The 15,909-nt window shown below is 37.4% G+C and overlaps 1 protein-coding gene and 1 pseudogene across 2 annotated transcripts; both read left to right on the top strand.

Moving 5' to 3' along the window:
• The first annotated feature begins 2,683 nt into the window (after positions 1-2,683).
• Positions 2,684-3,557, top strand: LOC103438721 (gibberellin receptor GID1C-like; annotated as a pseudogene).
• A 1,788-nt stretch (positions 3,558-5,345) lies between these two features.
• LOC103438591 (uncharacterized) lies at positions 5,346-11,843 on the top strand. Of its 2 annotated transcripts, none has more exons than XM_008377119.4 (5): positions 5,346-5,430; positions 5,536-5,618; positions 8,619-9,208; positions 10,564-10,739; positions 10,892-11,843. In XM_008377119.4, exons 2-5 carry the CDS (start codon positions 5,597-5,599, stop codon positions 11,343-11,345), a joined length of 1,242 nt encoding a protein of 413 aa, XP_008375341.2. In that variant the 5' UTR covers positions 5,346-5,430; positions 5,536-5,596; the 3' UTR covers positions 11,346-11,843. The 2 variants fall into 2 exon arrangements, with proteins under 2 accessions (XP_008375341.2, XP_008375340.2); XM_008377118.4 differs by having other exon boundaries at positions 8,616-9,208.
• Positions 11,844-15,909: the final 4,066 nt, after the last annotated feature.

Raw genomic sequence — 15,909 nt, 5'->3', positions numbered from 1 at the left:
TGATTTTTATTTAGATGTTTGCTCACCATCTAGGTTTAAATTAGGTTGATTTGATGCAAGTTAAAGTAGATGCCATAGTTAACTTGGGTTTAGCTTCTTGCAATTGATACCATAAGCACCTATTTATCGATGCCATACAATTAGGGTTTGTGTGATTTTCCAATGATTTCTATAGAGCTTAATGGGTTCTTACTTGTTTAAATTCATCTAGATGCCATAAATGGTTAACATGTAATGATACTTTTGATGTAACCAGATGTCATGACTGTCGAATAATTTAGGAAAAATCGATTATTAGTATTGGGGAACTACTTGAGCATAACATATTAAGGGAATTAAGTAGAATTGGTTACGGTGAATTCGGATGCCCTAGGTTTTATTTTCTTATATTTATAATTTTATAATTTTATAATTTCATGTATTTTATTTTTAATTTTATAATTTCATGTATTTTATTTTTAATTTTATAATTTCATGTATTTTATTTTTAAAGTCATATTTCATTTTTAGTTTAATTCAAATCTTCTATCTTTTCAGTTAAAGCTTCCCAATTATAATTTGTTCCAATTTAGTTAGTAAGACTTAGAATCAATTTGATCTCTGTGGGACGATATCTGTGCTTATATGCTATACATTCATTCGATTCGTATACTTGCGAGCACTAAAATTTGAGACTTAATGAGTTTAATTTTGGTTATCTAAGTTTCACAACAAAAACTAACCTAGAATAAATAAGAGAAGTTACAGTTAATTTACGATTTGAATTGAAGCTAGCAATAGTAATGGTAATTGGAGTTAGCCTGTTAAGTAAAGACATGAACCTTAAAACAATTTAACTATATTCGTGTGATAATAATAATAACAATGTACAACATGTACAACAATATTTACGTAATTAGGTAAAGTTGCAACTATATTTTGAGAGTGTATACTCTACTCTGATATAATAGATAAATTAACTTGTGCAACTAATTTTTGCGCAATAGCTAGGCAAAGTTGCACCTACATTTTATTTCAATGGGATGAGCCAACACGACCCATTTATTAATTAGTTCGGCCCAAGCACATCCCAGATCCACCTGGGCTAACTTTACTTGTGTCCATGCCGCCCCCCCCCCCCTCCGGCTCTCATCAGAATTCATGGCATTTTGTGCAACTAATTTTTGTGCAATAGCTAGGCAAAGTTGCACCTATATTTTATTTCAATGGGATGAGCCAGCACGACCCATTTATTAATTAGTTCGGCCCAAGCACAGCCCAGATCCACCTGGGCTAACTTTACTTGTGTCGAGACATTGTTGGCAGTCTCAAACATTTGGCCTAGGACTTTGCCCCCTTCAATAGCCAGACTATATGGCTGCTTCCTTGCAGAGGACGAGGACGATTCCATTGTGAAGTAATTAGGAAATGCATGTGAGGCAGCTGTACTACCGAATTTTCTTGAACCTGAGTCTTTGAGGAAGGCGACTGGCAATTAGAGACGACTTACATAATGGGATGAGCCAGCACGAGCCATTTACTTATCTAATGTGGAGAGATTAAATAAAAATACACATTAAATAACAAAAATTGAATGTAAATTTTGATAAAAGTACATTCAAGGGATTAAATTGAATATGTAATCTAGCACAAGGTTTTTTTTTAATTTTAATCTTTTGCAAGGACTAATGTTCAAAACCACCAATTTATAGAAAACTTCATTTTAATCCTTAAAAAAGATGAGTTTTAGACTATAACCTTGTGTACCGATATATTCTTACCAAAACTTACAAATCAGTATTTCTGTACCTATGAGTAATATAATATAACTAAAGTTATGTACCGATACTTCTGTACCTATGAATAAAATAAGGTATCAAATGTTATGTATAAATTGATTTTGTTTTGTTATTGAATTTTTTTAATTCATCCAGGACCGGGACTATAGTATCTAAACATACATATGTACGTAATATGCATATACATATACATGAAGAAATTCACGCACAATGAAAACTATATGATAATATATGACTTTTCTTATTAGAAATTGTTATTGGCACCTCAAAAATCTCATTTTGCACTCCAAATTATATTTTTTATTTTGTGCTCTAATCATATTAATAGATAAAAATTCACTCGAAATTCTTTACCCATCCATAATTATGTTTTTTATTTTGTGATCTAATCATATTAATAGATAAAAATTTATTCAAAATACAAATTCTCATTATTAAAAAAATTCAACAACAAAACAAAATCAATTTATATATAACATTCGATACCTTATTTTATTCATAGGTATAGAAGTATCGGTACATAAGTTTCGGTACATAACTTTAGGTACATTATATTACTCATAGGTACAGAAGTATCGATTCGTAAGTTTTGGTAAGAATTTATCGGTACATAACTTTCGGTACAAATGTATCGGTACAAATATAACGGTACAAATGTATCGGTACGTAACTATAGTATCTAAACATACATATGTACGTAATATGCATATACATATACATGGAGAAATTCATGCACAATGAAAACTATATGATAATATATGACTTTTTTTATTGAAAATTGTTATTGGCACTCCAAACTTTCTATAATTAAAAAGAAAAATACACTTTTAAGGAATGTAAAATAGGATTTTTGAAGTGCTAATAATAGTCACCTTCTTATTATGGGAACTTAATAATAACTATCAATGATAGATAACCCTGTTAATGGGGTTGTCTCGTTTGATGTTATCATCGCCCACGAAACTAGCCTGCTCAGTCGAATCTATCATCTGTTCAATGTTAATCTATCCCCACTGAACATTGTTGATCCTGAGAGAGCGGTGAGCCAAGAGGTTATTCCTGTCATAATTTTCTTCCATGGTGGAAGCTTTGCACACTCTTCTTCAAACAACGGCATATATGATATTCTGTGTCGTCGACTAGTTGGTATCTGCAAGGCTGTAGTGGTCTCTGTTAATTATCGTAGGGCTTCTAAAAATCGCTATCCATGTGCCTATGATGATGGATGGACATCCTTGAGGTGGGTGAACTCTAGATCATGGCTTAAAAGTACAAGGGACTCAAACATTCATATCTATCTAGCTGACGATAGCTTTGGCAGGAACATTGTACACAAATGTTGCTTTAAGAGCTGCAAAATCTATAATCAATGTACTGGGAAATATACTGCTCAACCCTATGTTTGGTGGGTAGGAGCAGACTGAATCCAAGTTGCGGTTGGATGGGAAATACTTTGTAACCATCCAAGACTGGGACTGGTACTGGAGAGCTTTTCTCCCCGATGGTGAAGATAGGGACCATCCAACATGTAACCCATTTGGTCCCCGGGGTCAAAGCCTCGAAGCTGTCAAGTTCCCAAAGAGCCTAGTTGTGGTGGCAGGTTTGGATCTTGTTCAGGACTGGCAATTGGCTTACGCTAGAGGGCTCGAAAGTGCTGGCAAAAACATCAAACTTCTGTATCTTAAGCAAGCCACAATTGGTTTCTACCTGTTGCCGAATAATGAGCATTTCTACCCCGTGATGGATGACATAAGTAAATTCATGCTCTTCGACAATTGATAAAATTGTCTTATACCACGCGATTATATATAACCTAAGCTTGACATTCCCATAATAATGAAGGGATTGTTTGCAGTTTGTAAGCTTGTGTAGCTATAGTAATGTACTGTTGTATTGATAATTGTGGCACTAAAATCCTGCTTTGGCCTGGTTCTTATTCGACGAGGGCTAGGCTTTGGTTGTTGGATGCAAATGAGTGTGATTCTGCAAACGAAGAAAAATCTAACACTCATCTGCTGAATTTTTTTGTCCCTCAAATTGAATACCAAGTTGTTAACTAATGAAATTGTGTCCGAAATCACATTTTCTCTGCGTAGTTTGACGGAAACATCACATGTTGGTTACATCAAAGGTTATAAACTGAAGATGCATTACGGAATCAGAACCCGCAGCAGCACGCAGGCAATGTTCCTAGTGATTGCTAAACTAGAAACTCTAGTTACGAAAGTGAAACGAGTTTCAAATTGAAAAAACTAAAACTCTAGTATGTAGCAAAACCAATCATGCCTTGATGAAATTGAATGGGAGAATTAGAGATGAAATTCCACACCTTTGCTAAATTGTCTGCTGAATTGTTGGCAGGTGCTGAATTGTCTGCTAGTGCTAAACTGTCGGTTGGTGCTTCGGACTCTCTGGCAGCGACGTAGGGAACTTGCTCCTCATCCGCATCGTTAGGCGATGCATCAGGGGTCACCAACGGGATATTCTCTTCCGACAGGCGTAAGTCGTCCAGCTTCCTTCTATAGAATGAGACATTGTTGGCAGTCTCAAACATTTGGCCCAGGACTTTGCCCCCTTCAATAGCCAGACTATATGGCTGCTTCCTTGCAGAGGACGAGGACGATTCCATTGTGAAGTATAAAGTAGCAAGTAAATCGGGGTTCCAAAATTGCTAATTAGGAAATGCATGTGAGGCAGCTGTACTACCGAATTTTCTTGAACCTGAGTCTTTGAGGAAGGCGACTGGCAATTAGAGACGACTTACATAATGGGATGAGCCAGCACGAGCCATTTACTTATCTAATGTGAGAGATTAAATAAAAATACACATTAAATAACAAAAATTGAATGTAAATTTTGATAAAAGTACATTCAAGGGATTAAATTGAATATGTAATATAGCACAAGGTTTTTTTAAAATTTTAATCTTTTGCAAGGACTAATTTTCCGAGAGACTGCTGGAGTTGATCTCGATTGTCCGAACCACAATTTGGCCTGTGTAACTTTAGTCGACATTGGTATAACGATTCAGATCTAAGATCGGCTGGCTTAAAGCGGTCTAGTTTTGTACCGTCTGTGTTGTTTCACTTCTATTTGGGTTCTGAAGAATTTTCTAGTTTGTATTTATTTCCTTGCGGAGTTTATTCCTAAAAAAAAATATTCTTTTTGAATTTCAACAGCCTAAAATCGCAAGAATTGAAACCACGTGGACCAAAATGAAACTCCACCCAAACTGCGTGGACTAAAATCAAATTCTTTAACTAATAAAATTGAGACATTTTTTTATTATTCAGGGTCGAAGTCGAATTTAAGTTTATTTTAATTGCAATTTTGGAGAATGAAACAGAAATAGTTTGGGTCCCACCATTTAACGACCCCCCAGATACTCAATGAAGTCATACCGATCCACAGACCCTAAAAAAAGTAAGCTAATCCGACGGCCAGGATCAACTCACCGCAGATTTTCCCTCTACAACGCACTCACGGAAAATATCTGGTGGGCGCGCAATAACACGTGACAGTTTGTAAGGCAGTGCGTTTTGTCACTTACGTGGGGCCCAATCAACTGCCCGATACTTTCCGTCTTCAAAACAGCGCCTAATATATAACAGACCACCGTACTTTTTCACAACTCCACCTCTAATCTAACCAGGTACTTTCTCTCTCGATTTTTTATTTAATTTTTTTGCTTAATTTGCGTTATTTAATTTTGGGTTTAATTTGGATTATATTTGTTGGGTTATTTGGAGTGGTGTAGGTGGGAATTGCAGAGGAAGATCTGATGTACTTGCTGGTGGATCTCAACTATACACAAGATCATGATGGCCCTTGAACAAACAGGTTCCTTTTTTTTTTTTTTTTTTTTGATGCGAAATTCGTTTAAAGTTTACATTTTTATACAAAATTTGATCTCACAGTTACTGCTTCAATTCTCAGTGTGAACTTTGTGCTTGTCGAATTTTGTTTTCGGTGGCCATTTTTGTTGCAATTAATTGTTTTTGTGGTGGGTTTTAGTTTTTAGTTTTTTGTGTTTGGGAGCAGTTTGTTTGGCGTTGTATGATTTAATCTAGGTTGATATGATGCAATTGGGTAAAGTAGGAGTCTTTTGATGATGTGGTATAATATTCTGGCTCGTTGGGAGTGTTTAGATGATTGTAGCCTCTAAATTTAAAAGGAAACAAATGTCGTAGCATATTGTCTCTGTGATGATTGTAGTTTTGAATTGAGATGCCAATGCTGTGATTTTTTTTTTCTTTTTGAAATTCAGAGAACAATGAAACTTTCATCTTGTTCTCTTTTTTGTTGACAAAGTTATATCTAAAAATCTAATTTGTGGAGTGCATGAATCAAACTTGGGTCCAAGAGACAGACTCACTGCCTTGACCACTGGCCTACCGACATCTTCTTCATCTTATCTAAATATAAAATGACCGAAAGAAGCTTTCAGGCGTAGGTTTCTTCAGTTTTATTGGTAATTGTACAGTTCAGTTGCCTATATGTAAGTCCAATCTGGGGGAGAATTTTTTGGGATCAAGGTTCCATCGTAGCTGTAATTTCGTAGAGAGAAACCTGCCATTTAGTATTTTGGTACCAACTAGTATTTTGGTATTTTCGTAAAGCGGGAGCCTTGTGCACTGGGAACGACCTTTTTAGTGTTTAGATTCTCTTTTTAAATAATGAGGGTTAGTTTAACCGATGACTCTGCAAAGTGGCGAGGAGGTTCGTTGACCCCTCGAAGGTCCTGTAGATTGCGTAACCAAACTGATTTCTTGTGCAAATATGTCGAAATTTTTGTGGCAAGATTTCTGATGACTAAATTATGACTACAATCAGTCAGTGGTCATTAGAAAAAGTAGATGATATGCTCCAATGTAAGTTAACCATGGTCCTGTCCTGTATGCTGCAATGAAGAGTAAATGTAACCAATGGGAAAACTGGAACTTTACTGTTTTTCCTCTAGGATTAGCAGACAGTGAGGGTTAGATGGAGAAACATACTAAAGCCTATGAAATTGGTGGTAAAAATTCCATGAACAGGAGGGGCTATGTAGAGAATTCTGTTGAAAGCATCTTAATATTAGTATGTTTCACATTCACAATGATTATTTACTTTGACGTCAGTCCAGTTAGTCAGTTACACTACCTTAAATTATATATAATATTCGAGCAAGGAGAAGGTCAACATGGAGAGATATTTTGCTCATAGGAAGATTTTCTCTTTGCCAAACTATCTGGCATGTTATATATTGAGTGTCAATTTGAACCATTAATCAATTGGAATCTTGTTTAAATGGGCAGCTCAAATTGGCATTCGGGTAACATCTTATGCCGTATATTTGCAAGAGAATATTACTATACATATCATTTCAATCGTGCTACCCTGCCAATAATTACGGGCTAGACATTGTAAGGAGCATTTGTATCCACCTTTAGGATGTGCCACTGCTTTGCTTTTAACCCACTTAGCAGTGACTCAGGCCTGGCCTTAGAAAAATTTGATTCCTGTTTCACATTCTCCCATGTTTGGGCTAGGACTTTCCTCTTAGTCCTTTTGAACCCTGTTTAAGTGAAGGTTTAGTAATCCCAGATACCGTGGAAGTGTATAAGGAGACGCCCTTTGAGTTAGAGCAAACATTGCTTCTTCTCCTTATTGAACAGCGGTATATTGATCGGCCTATGGATTTATGGGGAGAGGGAAGGTTTAGCTTCAATCATGTCGCTGCTTACTATTAATTTAACAAGCAAAAAGGAAATGGATGCAAATTGATCTTTAATATTTTCTTTTGTTTTGAAAAATTCAGGAACTGAGATTTAGGGATTTAGAGAAACCTTGGAATATAGTGCCCCGAGAAGTCCCACTTCCAATATGATCGCTCCAATGGATTGCTTTCTGCCCTGCCCTCAGGCGTGGGTACCCTCCACCATGCAGTACTAATAATTGAAAAAAGAAGACAAACAGAAATGAATTTAGTTGATGCTAAAACTAGTTTTCTTTGTTTTATTTGTTCTTTTTCAATTAAGAGATACTTGGAAAATAGTTGCCTGGGAAGTCCCAATCCCCCTTTTCCCAGTCTCTGTAGCAAAGTAGCTCTTCCCACGACCTAATTCCTTCCGTGGCAGTGTACCTGGCCAGAAAATTCAATACTGAGTCTAGTTGTAACATAGGAAACAATAAATAACAAAAAAGAAAAGATAGGTATCCTGAGAGATGCACTTTTCTTTCTGTTTCTTGCCTCTGTTTTTCTTGTCTGTTTTCCAGACATAGAAAGTTGATGGAGGTTTCACAAAGCCTACTTGTTCTCCTCTGCACTGAACTCATGTAGTTTACTTTCATCCTGTTTGGTAATGATATCAGAAAAAGTTGTTTTCCAGTCTAGCAGCTTCACTCGTTACAGTTTGATCAAAAATTAAAAGGTAGATGAGTTTGAGGCAGTGTGATATAACTGGATCTGTGTTCTAAACTTCTAATTGAATATGTGACCTTTGAAAAGGATTCTGAACTCAGTTGACTAGGTTTCTCCTGATTCTGAAAGATTGGACATTGTGTTCTTGGACATTGATGATGATTGGTGACCGATTAACCGATTGCATCTTAAACACATGAATTTCAGTTTCTCTTTTCCTCGGAGCTGTACATTGTTTCTACTACATAAGTACACTAAAAATGTTGAACACATCTATAAAGTTATTGATGCTTTAATTTCGGTGGAATACTGCATGTTGTTCTGCATACACTTTAAACTCGCCTACTCTTTGTTGTTTGATGTGTTGGTTTTTGCTGGTTATCCAATGACACGATACTTGTGTTTCATCTCATTTTATGTCTTTCCTGTTGCAGAAGATATGGAAAGGACCTGCGAGGCTTCCTTAAAATGCCTCCACAAGGGATTCCCATACAACCTCCAGTGTAATGGGAGTCCCATTGAAGGATTTCCAAATCTTAAAGATGCAATTAGTAATCATCCAGTTGGGGATGTTCCTGAATCAGACCCTCCATTGGGCAGCGAATTTCTTGAACCTCCAACTGAATGTCACAACAAACCTAACTACCATCATGATTTTGGATACTGGTCAACCTTCCATTATGACTCCCAAAAGGTGCAACAGTGCCAGATGAATGCTTTTGAGAGCCAGTTTTATCCCTTTCCCATGGAAAATCGATTTCATTATGCTCCATTCAATATGTTTGCTCAAAGCTACCCGAATGACTTCCAGTTCCAAGACTTTCAGTATTTTGTGGTAATAGACTTTGAGGCTACCTGCGATAAGGATAGAAATCCCCATCCTCAAGAGATAATCGAGTTTCCATCTGTGATAGTGAGTAGCATGACAGGCCAACTGGAAGCATGTTTTCAGACTTATGTGAGACCAACATGCAACCAAGTCTTAAGTGATTTCTGCAAGGACCTGACAGGAATCCAGCAAATTCAGGTTTGTCCTGAACTTAGCCTGCCTTTATTTATCCATAGGAACAAAATATTGTGAAGACTTCTTAGTGACTGTATTTAGTGACATTATTGTGATTGTCTAACATGATACGGTCTGGTGAAACATCTTATGGGTCCATCGTATGTTTTACGTCAATGTTATGTTCGCAACTGTTAAAGATGGGAATCTTGGATGAGTAATTTGTGGATTTTCATTGGCTCAATTAGTATTGTCAACTATAAAGTTGTCAATAAAAGTTCCACCTATGCTTAGCAGAAATTTTTTGTCCTTAGTATCCACCCACCTCCCTTGGGGAGTTAATTTCATAAGCTATAATCCTGCTCCCGTTCTCTATACATTTTATATGCTATTGGCACAGCATGACTTTGCTATTCAGTGTAGAATCTGTAGATCAATTCTGGAAGAATTTGGATAGTGATAAATTGCTGATTACTTTGAATCCTATGGTCACTATGAAGATAAATTTTATACACAATCACCTTGGGCTGAATTAGGTCATGTACTATATAAGTGGTGGACTATATAGTTCATGATAGAATATATGATAGTTCTCATTGTGGTCGCATGGAAGATTTGATGCGACAATGATTGAAAACATGCACCCTAAAGCTGCAGTGTATTGCTCACACGTGTCTATAGATACTCTTAGCAGTGGACTGAAATGGAGTAACTGGCATAGAGAGTAGGTTGAGTTTGCGATTGATGCTATGAGCACTGTTCTACAAAATGAGTTATGAAAGTGAATTTTGTGGAGGAGCTATTTTCCAGTTTTGTTGGTCAAGAAAAAAAATGGTTATGAAAGTGAAGTTGTATGAAACTATGGCCTTGTTTGGTGCAAAGGATTGGTTTGGAATGGATAAGCCACTATTTCAAGGTCTGCTGAAAGAAGAAATGAAAATTTTGTGGCTAACTTGGAGGTAGGAGAAAGTTTACCTTAGAAGAGAAGTTATCCATTCCTATCCTCCCCAAAATGAGAGGATTCAAAGGGAGAAGTTTTCTTCTTGGGTAGTCCTCTTCTAATCCCCTCAAAATGAAAAATCATTATCTTCTACCTTCAAAATACATTGAATTTGGACGGTTATCCATTCCAATCCAATCCTCTATACCAAACGAGGTCCTTATATTTTAATTTGTAGTTGATGTTGTAATGGCATGCTTTGTGCGTACTTCTTAACTTAGAATCATCCAAGTCTCTAGATATCACCACATTATTTGAGTACTGTATGTTATGTGATGGAATTTGCAACTTTTTGTTGTGATATTGTGTTACCAGTGTTTCTCTTCTTTCTTTACCGTGATCCGCAAAATTCATTGATGATGAATATGGGTATTGGTAGGTGGATAGAGGAGTTACCTTAAGCGAGGCCCTTTTAAGACATGACAAATGGCTTGAGAAGAAGGGAATAAAAAACACCAACTTTGCTGTTGTGACATGGTCAAACTGGGACTGTCGGGTCATGTTGGAATCTGAGTGCCGATTCAAGAAAATTCGAAAGCCTCCGTATTTTAACCGGTAAGAAATGCAGATCAAAGAAACTAGTGTTCATTGGAGTTATTTCTGTAGTGAATATAAGAAAACTTTGTCAATAATTTTTTGGTGTTTAATATATACGGAAAAGACATGAGAATATTTCTCATATTTTCATGTTGATTTTCTCTTGATAGATGGATCAACTTAAAGGTCCCTTTCCTTGAGGTTTTCGGTGGTGCTAGGTGCAACCTGAAGGAGGCTGTTCAAATGGCAGGCTTGGCATGGCAGGGCCGTGCTCACTGTGGCCTGGATGATGCCAAAAACACCGCTCGCCTACTTTCGCTTCTCATGTGCAGGGGCTTCAAATTTGCCATTACAAACTCATTGGTGTGGCAGACTGCTGACCGTCCTTTGACAATGAAACAATCCCCAGAGCACATGTCACCACCACATCACCCTCTGAAACTGAAGGAGATGGGTGCTCCAGTATTCCATTATCATCACCCATTCTGTTTCTGCGGGGTGAAGAGCAGCAAAGGTATGGTCCGGAAGCCAGGGCCAAAGCAAGGGAGCTTCTTCTTTGGCTGCGGAAACTGGACCGCCACTAGAGGCGCCCGTTGCCATTACTTCGAGTGGGCTTCTGCATAATCGAAAGTAAGAAAGAACTTCCTGATCTTTCAAGATCTTATCCTAAGCTTATTCAAAATTTCTTCTGTATAAAAATACCAAAAAGGGGAAAAAAAAAGAGAGAGGGCGGAAGTAGGGATTGTCTCCGAGAGGAAGCGAAATACGGCGCTTTTAGCCGGCTGGTGGGGTTTCTGATTCACCTTGAAGAATAGATATAAATAGTTGGCTCAAACTGCTTAAAATTATGTTTCTGCCAAATATTTAAGTACACTCTAAAAAGGGAAGAAGTTCAACCTGTAAAGATGACTTTGATGTTGACAGAGAACAATTTGGGGAGTGAATTTGGCTAGTGATTTTAGGATGATGGTGCTTCTGCATGCATGCCTGAGAGGTCAAAAGGGCATGCCAAATTATCTTTAAATAAACTTGTGAAATAGGGGGAGACTTATGGTTTTCTTAATGCAAATTTCTATGGGCATCTCAGTAGAGTTGATGTGCCCAGTTTGCTTGCTGTTCTAATTTCGTTGCGGTTTTTCGATTGCTGGTTGTGTATTCTGGAAACAAACCATCCCCAGACACTTCTTAACTATTGATAACGCTTGCATGAGTGGAGTATGCGTGTTTTGATCAAAGATAATGGTCTTTTTTTTTTTGCACCCGTCATCTACTTGTGAGACGAGACATTTTTTTCTTGGACAAATTGAAGCATTTTTGCCCAGGCAACAAATTAAGTTAGATGAACGGGAGTAGGGTTTTATGAAAGCCCTTCACGAGCATGACAAAGTTACGTGAAAGATTTGTAAAACGCTTTTTAAATAGGGATTTGTGAATCTCTTGCGTAAGCCTTTGTAATGGTCGTGGAGGAGATTTTTTAATCCCCTCTATCTAGTATGTCGTTGTATGTTCCTTGCTTGTCTGGTAAAGCATTGTCAGCCTCTGGTGTTGCACGAACATCTTTAGCTGTGCGGGCTAGCCTCGCTTCTCGATTGTTTAACCTGCGGAGACACAAAACATTGACGTTTTAAGCCATTAGGATACTGAAAGTAGTTTTAAGCAATGCCTAGGAGAAACAAATACAGGAAAAATGGGGATGGTTTACCAATTTTTAGCTGTGCACATGTAACCTCGGAACCCCGGATAACACAAAGGTACATTTCTTAGTGAAAAGAAGTCCGGTATTGTTGTTGAATATAGCGAATAAATTCAACATACGTTATTTACAATGTTTGAAGTTCGAAGAATCAACTTACTTGATAACGTAATTTCTCAGCTCATGATTGTATCGAGGCTGCATTTCGCTGCATATCAGGTTCATCCAATAGGGCTCTCTCAACAAGTTCCACCTGCATATCATTCATTATTGTTCGTTTGCGTTTTCTCCGCTGCTTTTCGTCAGAAGGAAGAGTTTCAACCTTTTCATCCTCTGGGGTTCCCCCATATCCACCTTCTTTTATGTGTGCACTCGACTTTGGTTATTCACTGTTTTCCATCTGATCACCAGCATTTTTTCCTCTTGCTGAGCTTGTGTCTGAACCACTTGTTTCAACATTATGAGCATCTCTTTCGTACACCCGAAAACATCTAGAGATGCATTCCCAGATAAACCTTTGCCTTCCCTGACATCAACTTGGTCCGCATCTTGAAAACCAGAATTCTCAGACATTTCCTCTAGGTTAGCACTTCTGTTATTAAGATTAGAACGTTGTTTACTCAATAACGGCGGCGCACATCCTCCAGTACTCTGACCCTCCTACCAGGAATCAAACTTTACTCTCAGGTCACTATGTTGAGAAATAGCTACATCACTGTTAGCAAACTCCAATGGCCAATGCATTATCTTAAAATATTGAATTAAGCATGCAACAGTGACTATTTATGTATATTTCAAAGATGCTAATCAGTTTGTCTCCCCATTGCTACGAGTCTCATGTTTAAGTTTATTGTGTTCTTGGAGCTTGTCATACCAAAGTACACATTGACTCCTTGTGTTTCTTTGTCTGCCAGCATCATTATTTGAAAATATTTAAAGACATATTGATGTTGAGTTTATTTTGGCATAACATCAAGTAAATGTTGAAATCTTTGGTCCACAAGGCATAGAAAAGAACCAAATTGAGGCGGTACCCAGCTCATGGCACAATCACTTGAATACAAGTCATTTTACACAAAAGACGATAATTTTGGCACTTCGAGTAGGATACTGTGTTTCATGCCAAAGCACTGAAAGAAGGAAAGAAAAAGAGAGAGCAGAGGAATGACATTCACAAACTCTGTATTGCTCCTGGTGAGTACCAGAAAGTTGATCAAGGCTTCTCTAGCCTATCTCATCAACTCAGTAACTCTAAAAGCCCCAATGACAGACCAGGAAATGGCCGTTCCCTTTGAAATATCAAGAGAGTTACAGGCCAAAAATAAGCAAGTGGAAGGCACTTTGTTACCCCTGACCAACTGCCAAGAGTGGCAAGTTCAGAGGTCAAGAGACATTTACCAAGCTCAAGAGGTTGTTGGAGGAGGAGTACGAATGACCAAAAATGGTCCATAGTGCCTCGATAGCTGTAGGAGTAAGGGACATTTGCAACTCAAGTGGCTGGATAGTTGGACAGACTATGTTACATGAGTACCGAAAATTACATGACACAATATTCAGAATACAAATAACTTTCAAAAGACTTTAACCACCAGGACAATCCACCACTTGCAATACACTTTGATAGTTAAATGTATTATATATTATAAAAACGACAAGCGGAAATTCAACAAGTAGGTGTTCCTCCCTCCCCCCCCCGGAAAAGAAAAAAAAAACCCCCAACCCCCCAAAACACCAAAAAAAAAAAAAAAAACCTGGCTTTATCTCCCTGCAACTCCCCTTCTATGTCCTTCTGTTATTTTCATAGCCGTTATCTTTCTTTGCTTCGGCCTTTTTTGAGCTTTTGTCCCACCTTATCCATGTGCTCATCTCAAATTTGGGCTTTTATGCCCCTCTTCTATTCAGATGTCGTTTCATGTTGCAAGTCTTCAACGATCAACCTCTGCTACATGGCCCATCGGGTGTCTCTCCTCGGTGGAGTACTTTCGTGTTGTGCGGCCTTTAAAGTGCTTTTGTATTGTTTGATAGGATTATGGGAGCACTCACAGCGCAGATTTCATTCATCTCTTTGGTTTGTCTTCTTGGATGGTGGCGCAACTGATTCGGTGGAGGTTGTCATCTTTCTCCAAAATTTGGGTTTTTTTTATTGTTATGGGATGGCTCTTTTGGGGCCAATCTATTGTATTTTTGCTAGGCTTGTAGTGGTTTTGAACTACCTTTTGGGCTTTCTTCACTTTGTGTTAGTAAGCAATGTAGTTTGGAATAATTTGGTCATGTGCGTAGAGAAAGTAGTCTACCTAGTAGTTGATAGCTAAATTTTGTGATCTTGATTGTTTTTGACCGTTTGGTGTGAGTTTAAAGAGTAAGGATACTATTACAATCCGACAATCAAACCTTATGTGTAGCTTCACTCGCCAAAATAAAAAAAAAACAATATTAAATACAAAAACATTAAAATACATTCTTTGGCCCTTATGGTCAAAACTCTTGTTCGCATAAGCCTTCCATTCTATTTTTAAGCCCCAGTAGCTCATAGGAGCAAGTTTGCGACTTAGATTAAATACATTCATCTTTTTCTTCTGTAAGAACTTTTGCAAATAGTAATTACTACATTGACTTCAGGGTGTATCTCCAAAAGTCAAATTTTGCTAAAAAAAATAAATAAAACTCAAAGAATACAGATTTGAAATATCAGTTACGTGTTCTGGAAGTAACGAGTGAGTATTGGAGCATCCAGTATGGATATATCATATATACAAGTTTCTAAAAGATGCTAGACGCTGGTCAGGTAGCAGGTTGGGGTTGAGTGCCTAGGAGGCTAGGCTGGTGTCTAGACGGATTTAAGTAAATTTATTATATATTTATATAAGAAGATGCGACTACGGGACAAAGGTTCATGGCCTAAGAGGTAGAGGAAGACCTAGAAAAACTTTGGAAGAGACTCTAAGAAAAGACTTTGAGTACTTGAATCTAACGGATGACATGACACAGAACCGAGCGCAATGGCGTTCTATGATTCATATAGCCGACCCCACTTAATGGGAAAAGACTTTGTTGTTGTTGTATTATATATTCATATAAATAAATGTATTTTTATACTTAAAAAGAACACATAATTGTGTTAGGATATATAAATTACAAAATAAAATGCAATTGATTTTTAAGTTTTAGAACATATTAAAAACAAACATATAATTAGTGTTTATCCAAGTATATTACAAGTCTATTACATTTTTTTGAAAAACCCAAATACAAAATGAGAGTTTTCGCCAGGGCATGCGCCTAGATGGGTTTAGGTGAGTTAGGTAGGTGCCTAGACAGTCTGCCTAAACAGGTCTCAGCGCATTTTCTTAATTTTCAAACGCCTAGAGACTAATTGTGGTGGTGGTTAGTGCTTAGCGCCTAGACGGAAATTTTTAGAACAATGCATATACATATATGAACGTACTCACGTCCACAAGAATTCACATTCAACAGAAAAATGGCAATACAATTACT

Source organism: Malus domestica, chromosome 07 (genome assembly GCF_042453785.1).
Source record: "Malus domestica chromosome 07, GDT2T_hap1".
Taxonomy (NCBI): domain Eukaryota; kingdom Viridiplantae; phylum Streptophyta; class Magnoliopsida; order Rosales; family Rosaceae; genus Malus; species Malus domestica.
The sequence above is the reverse complement of the archived record's forward strand: the minus strand, read 5'-3'. Positions and strand labels throughout refer to the sequence as shown.

Excerpts from the sequence above, each read along its gene's own strand:
- LOC103438591 (XM_008377118.4), top strand. The coding sequence starts at position 5,597 with ATGATGGCCCTTGAACAAACAG. Across the intron at positions 5,619-8,615 it reads GATGGCCCTTGAACAAACAG|AAGATATGGAAAGGACCTGC; the intron begins GTTCCTTTTTTT and ends TTCCTGTTGCAG. Across the intron at positions 10,740-10,891 it reads AAGCCTCCGTATTTTAACCG|ATGGATCAACTTAAAGGTCC; the intron begins GTAAGAAATGCA and ends TTCTCTTGATAG.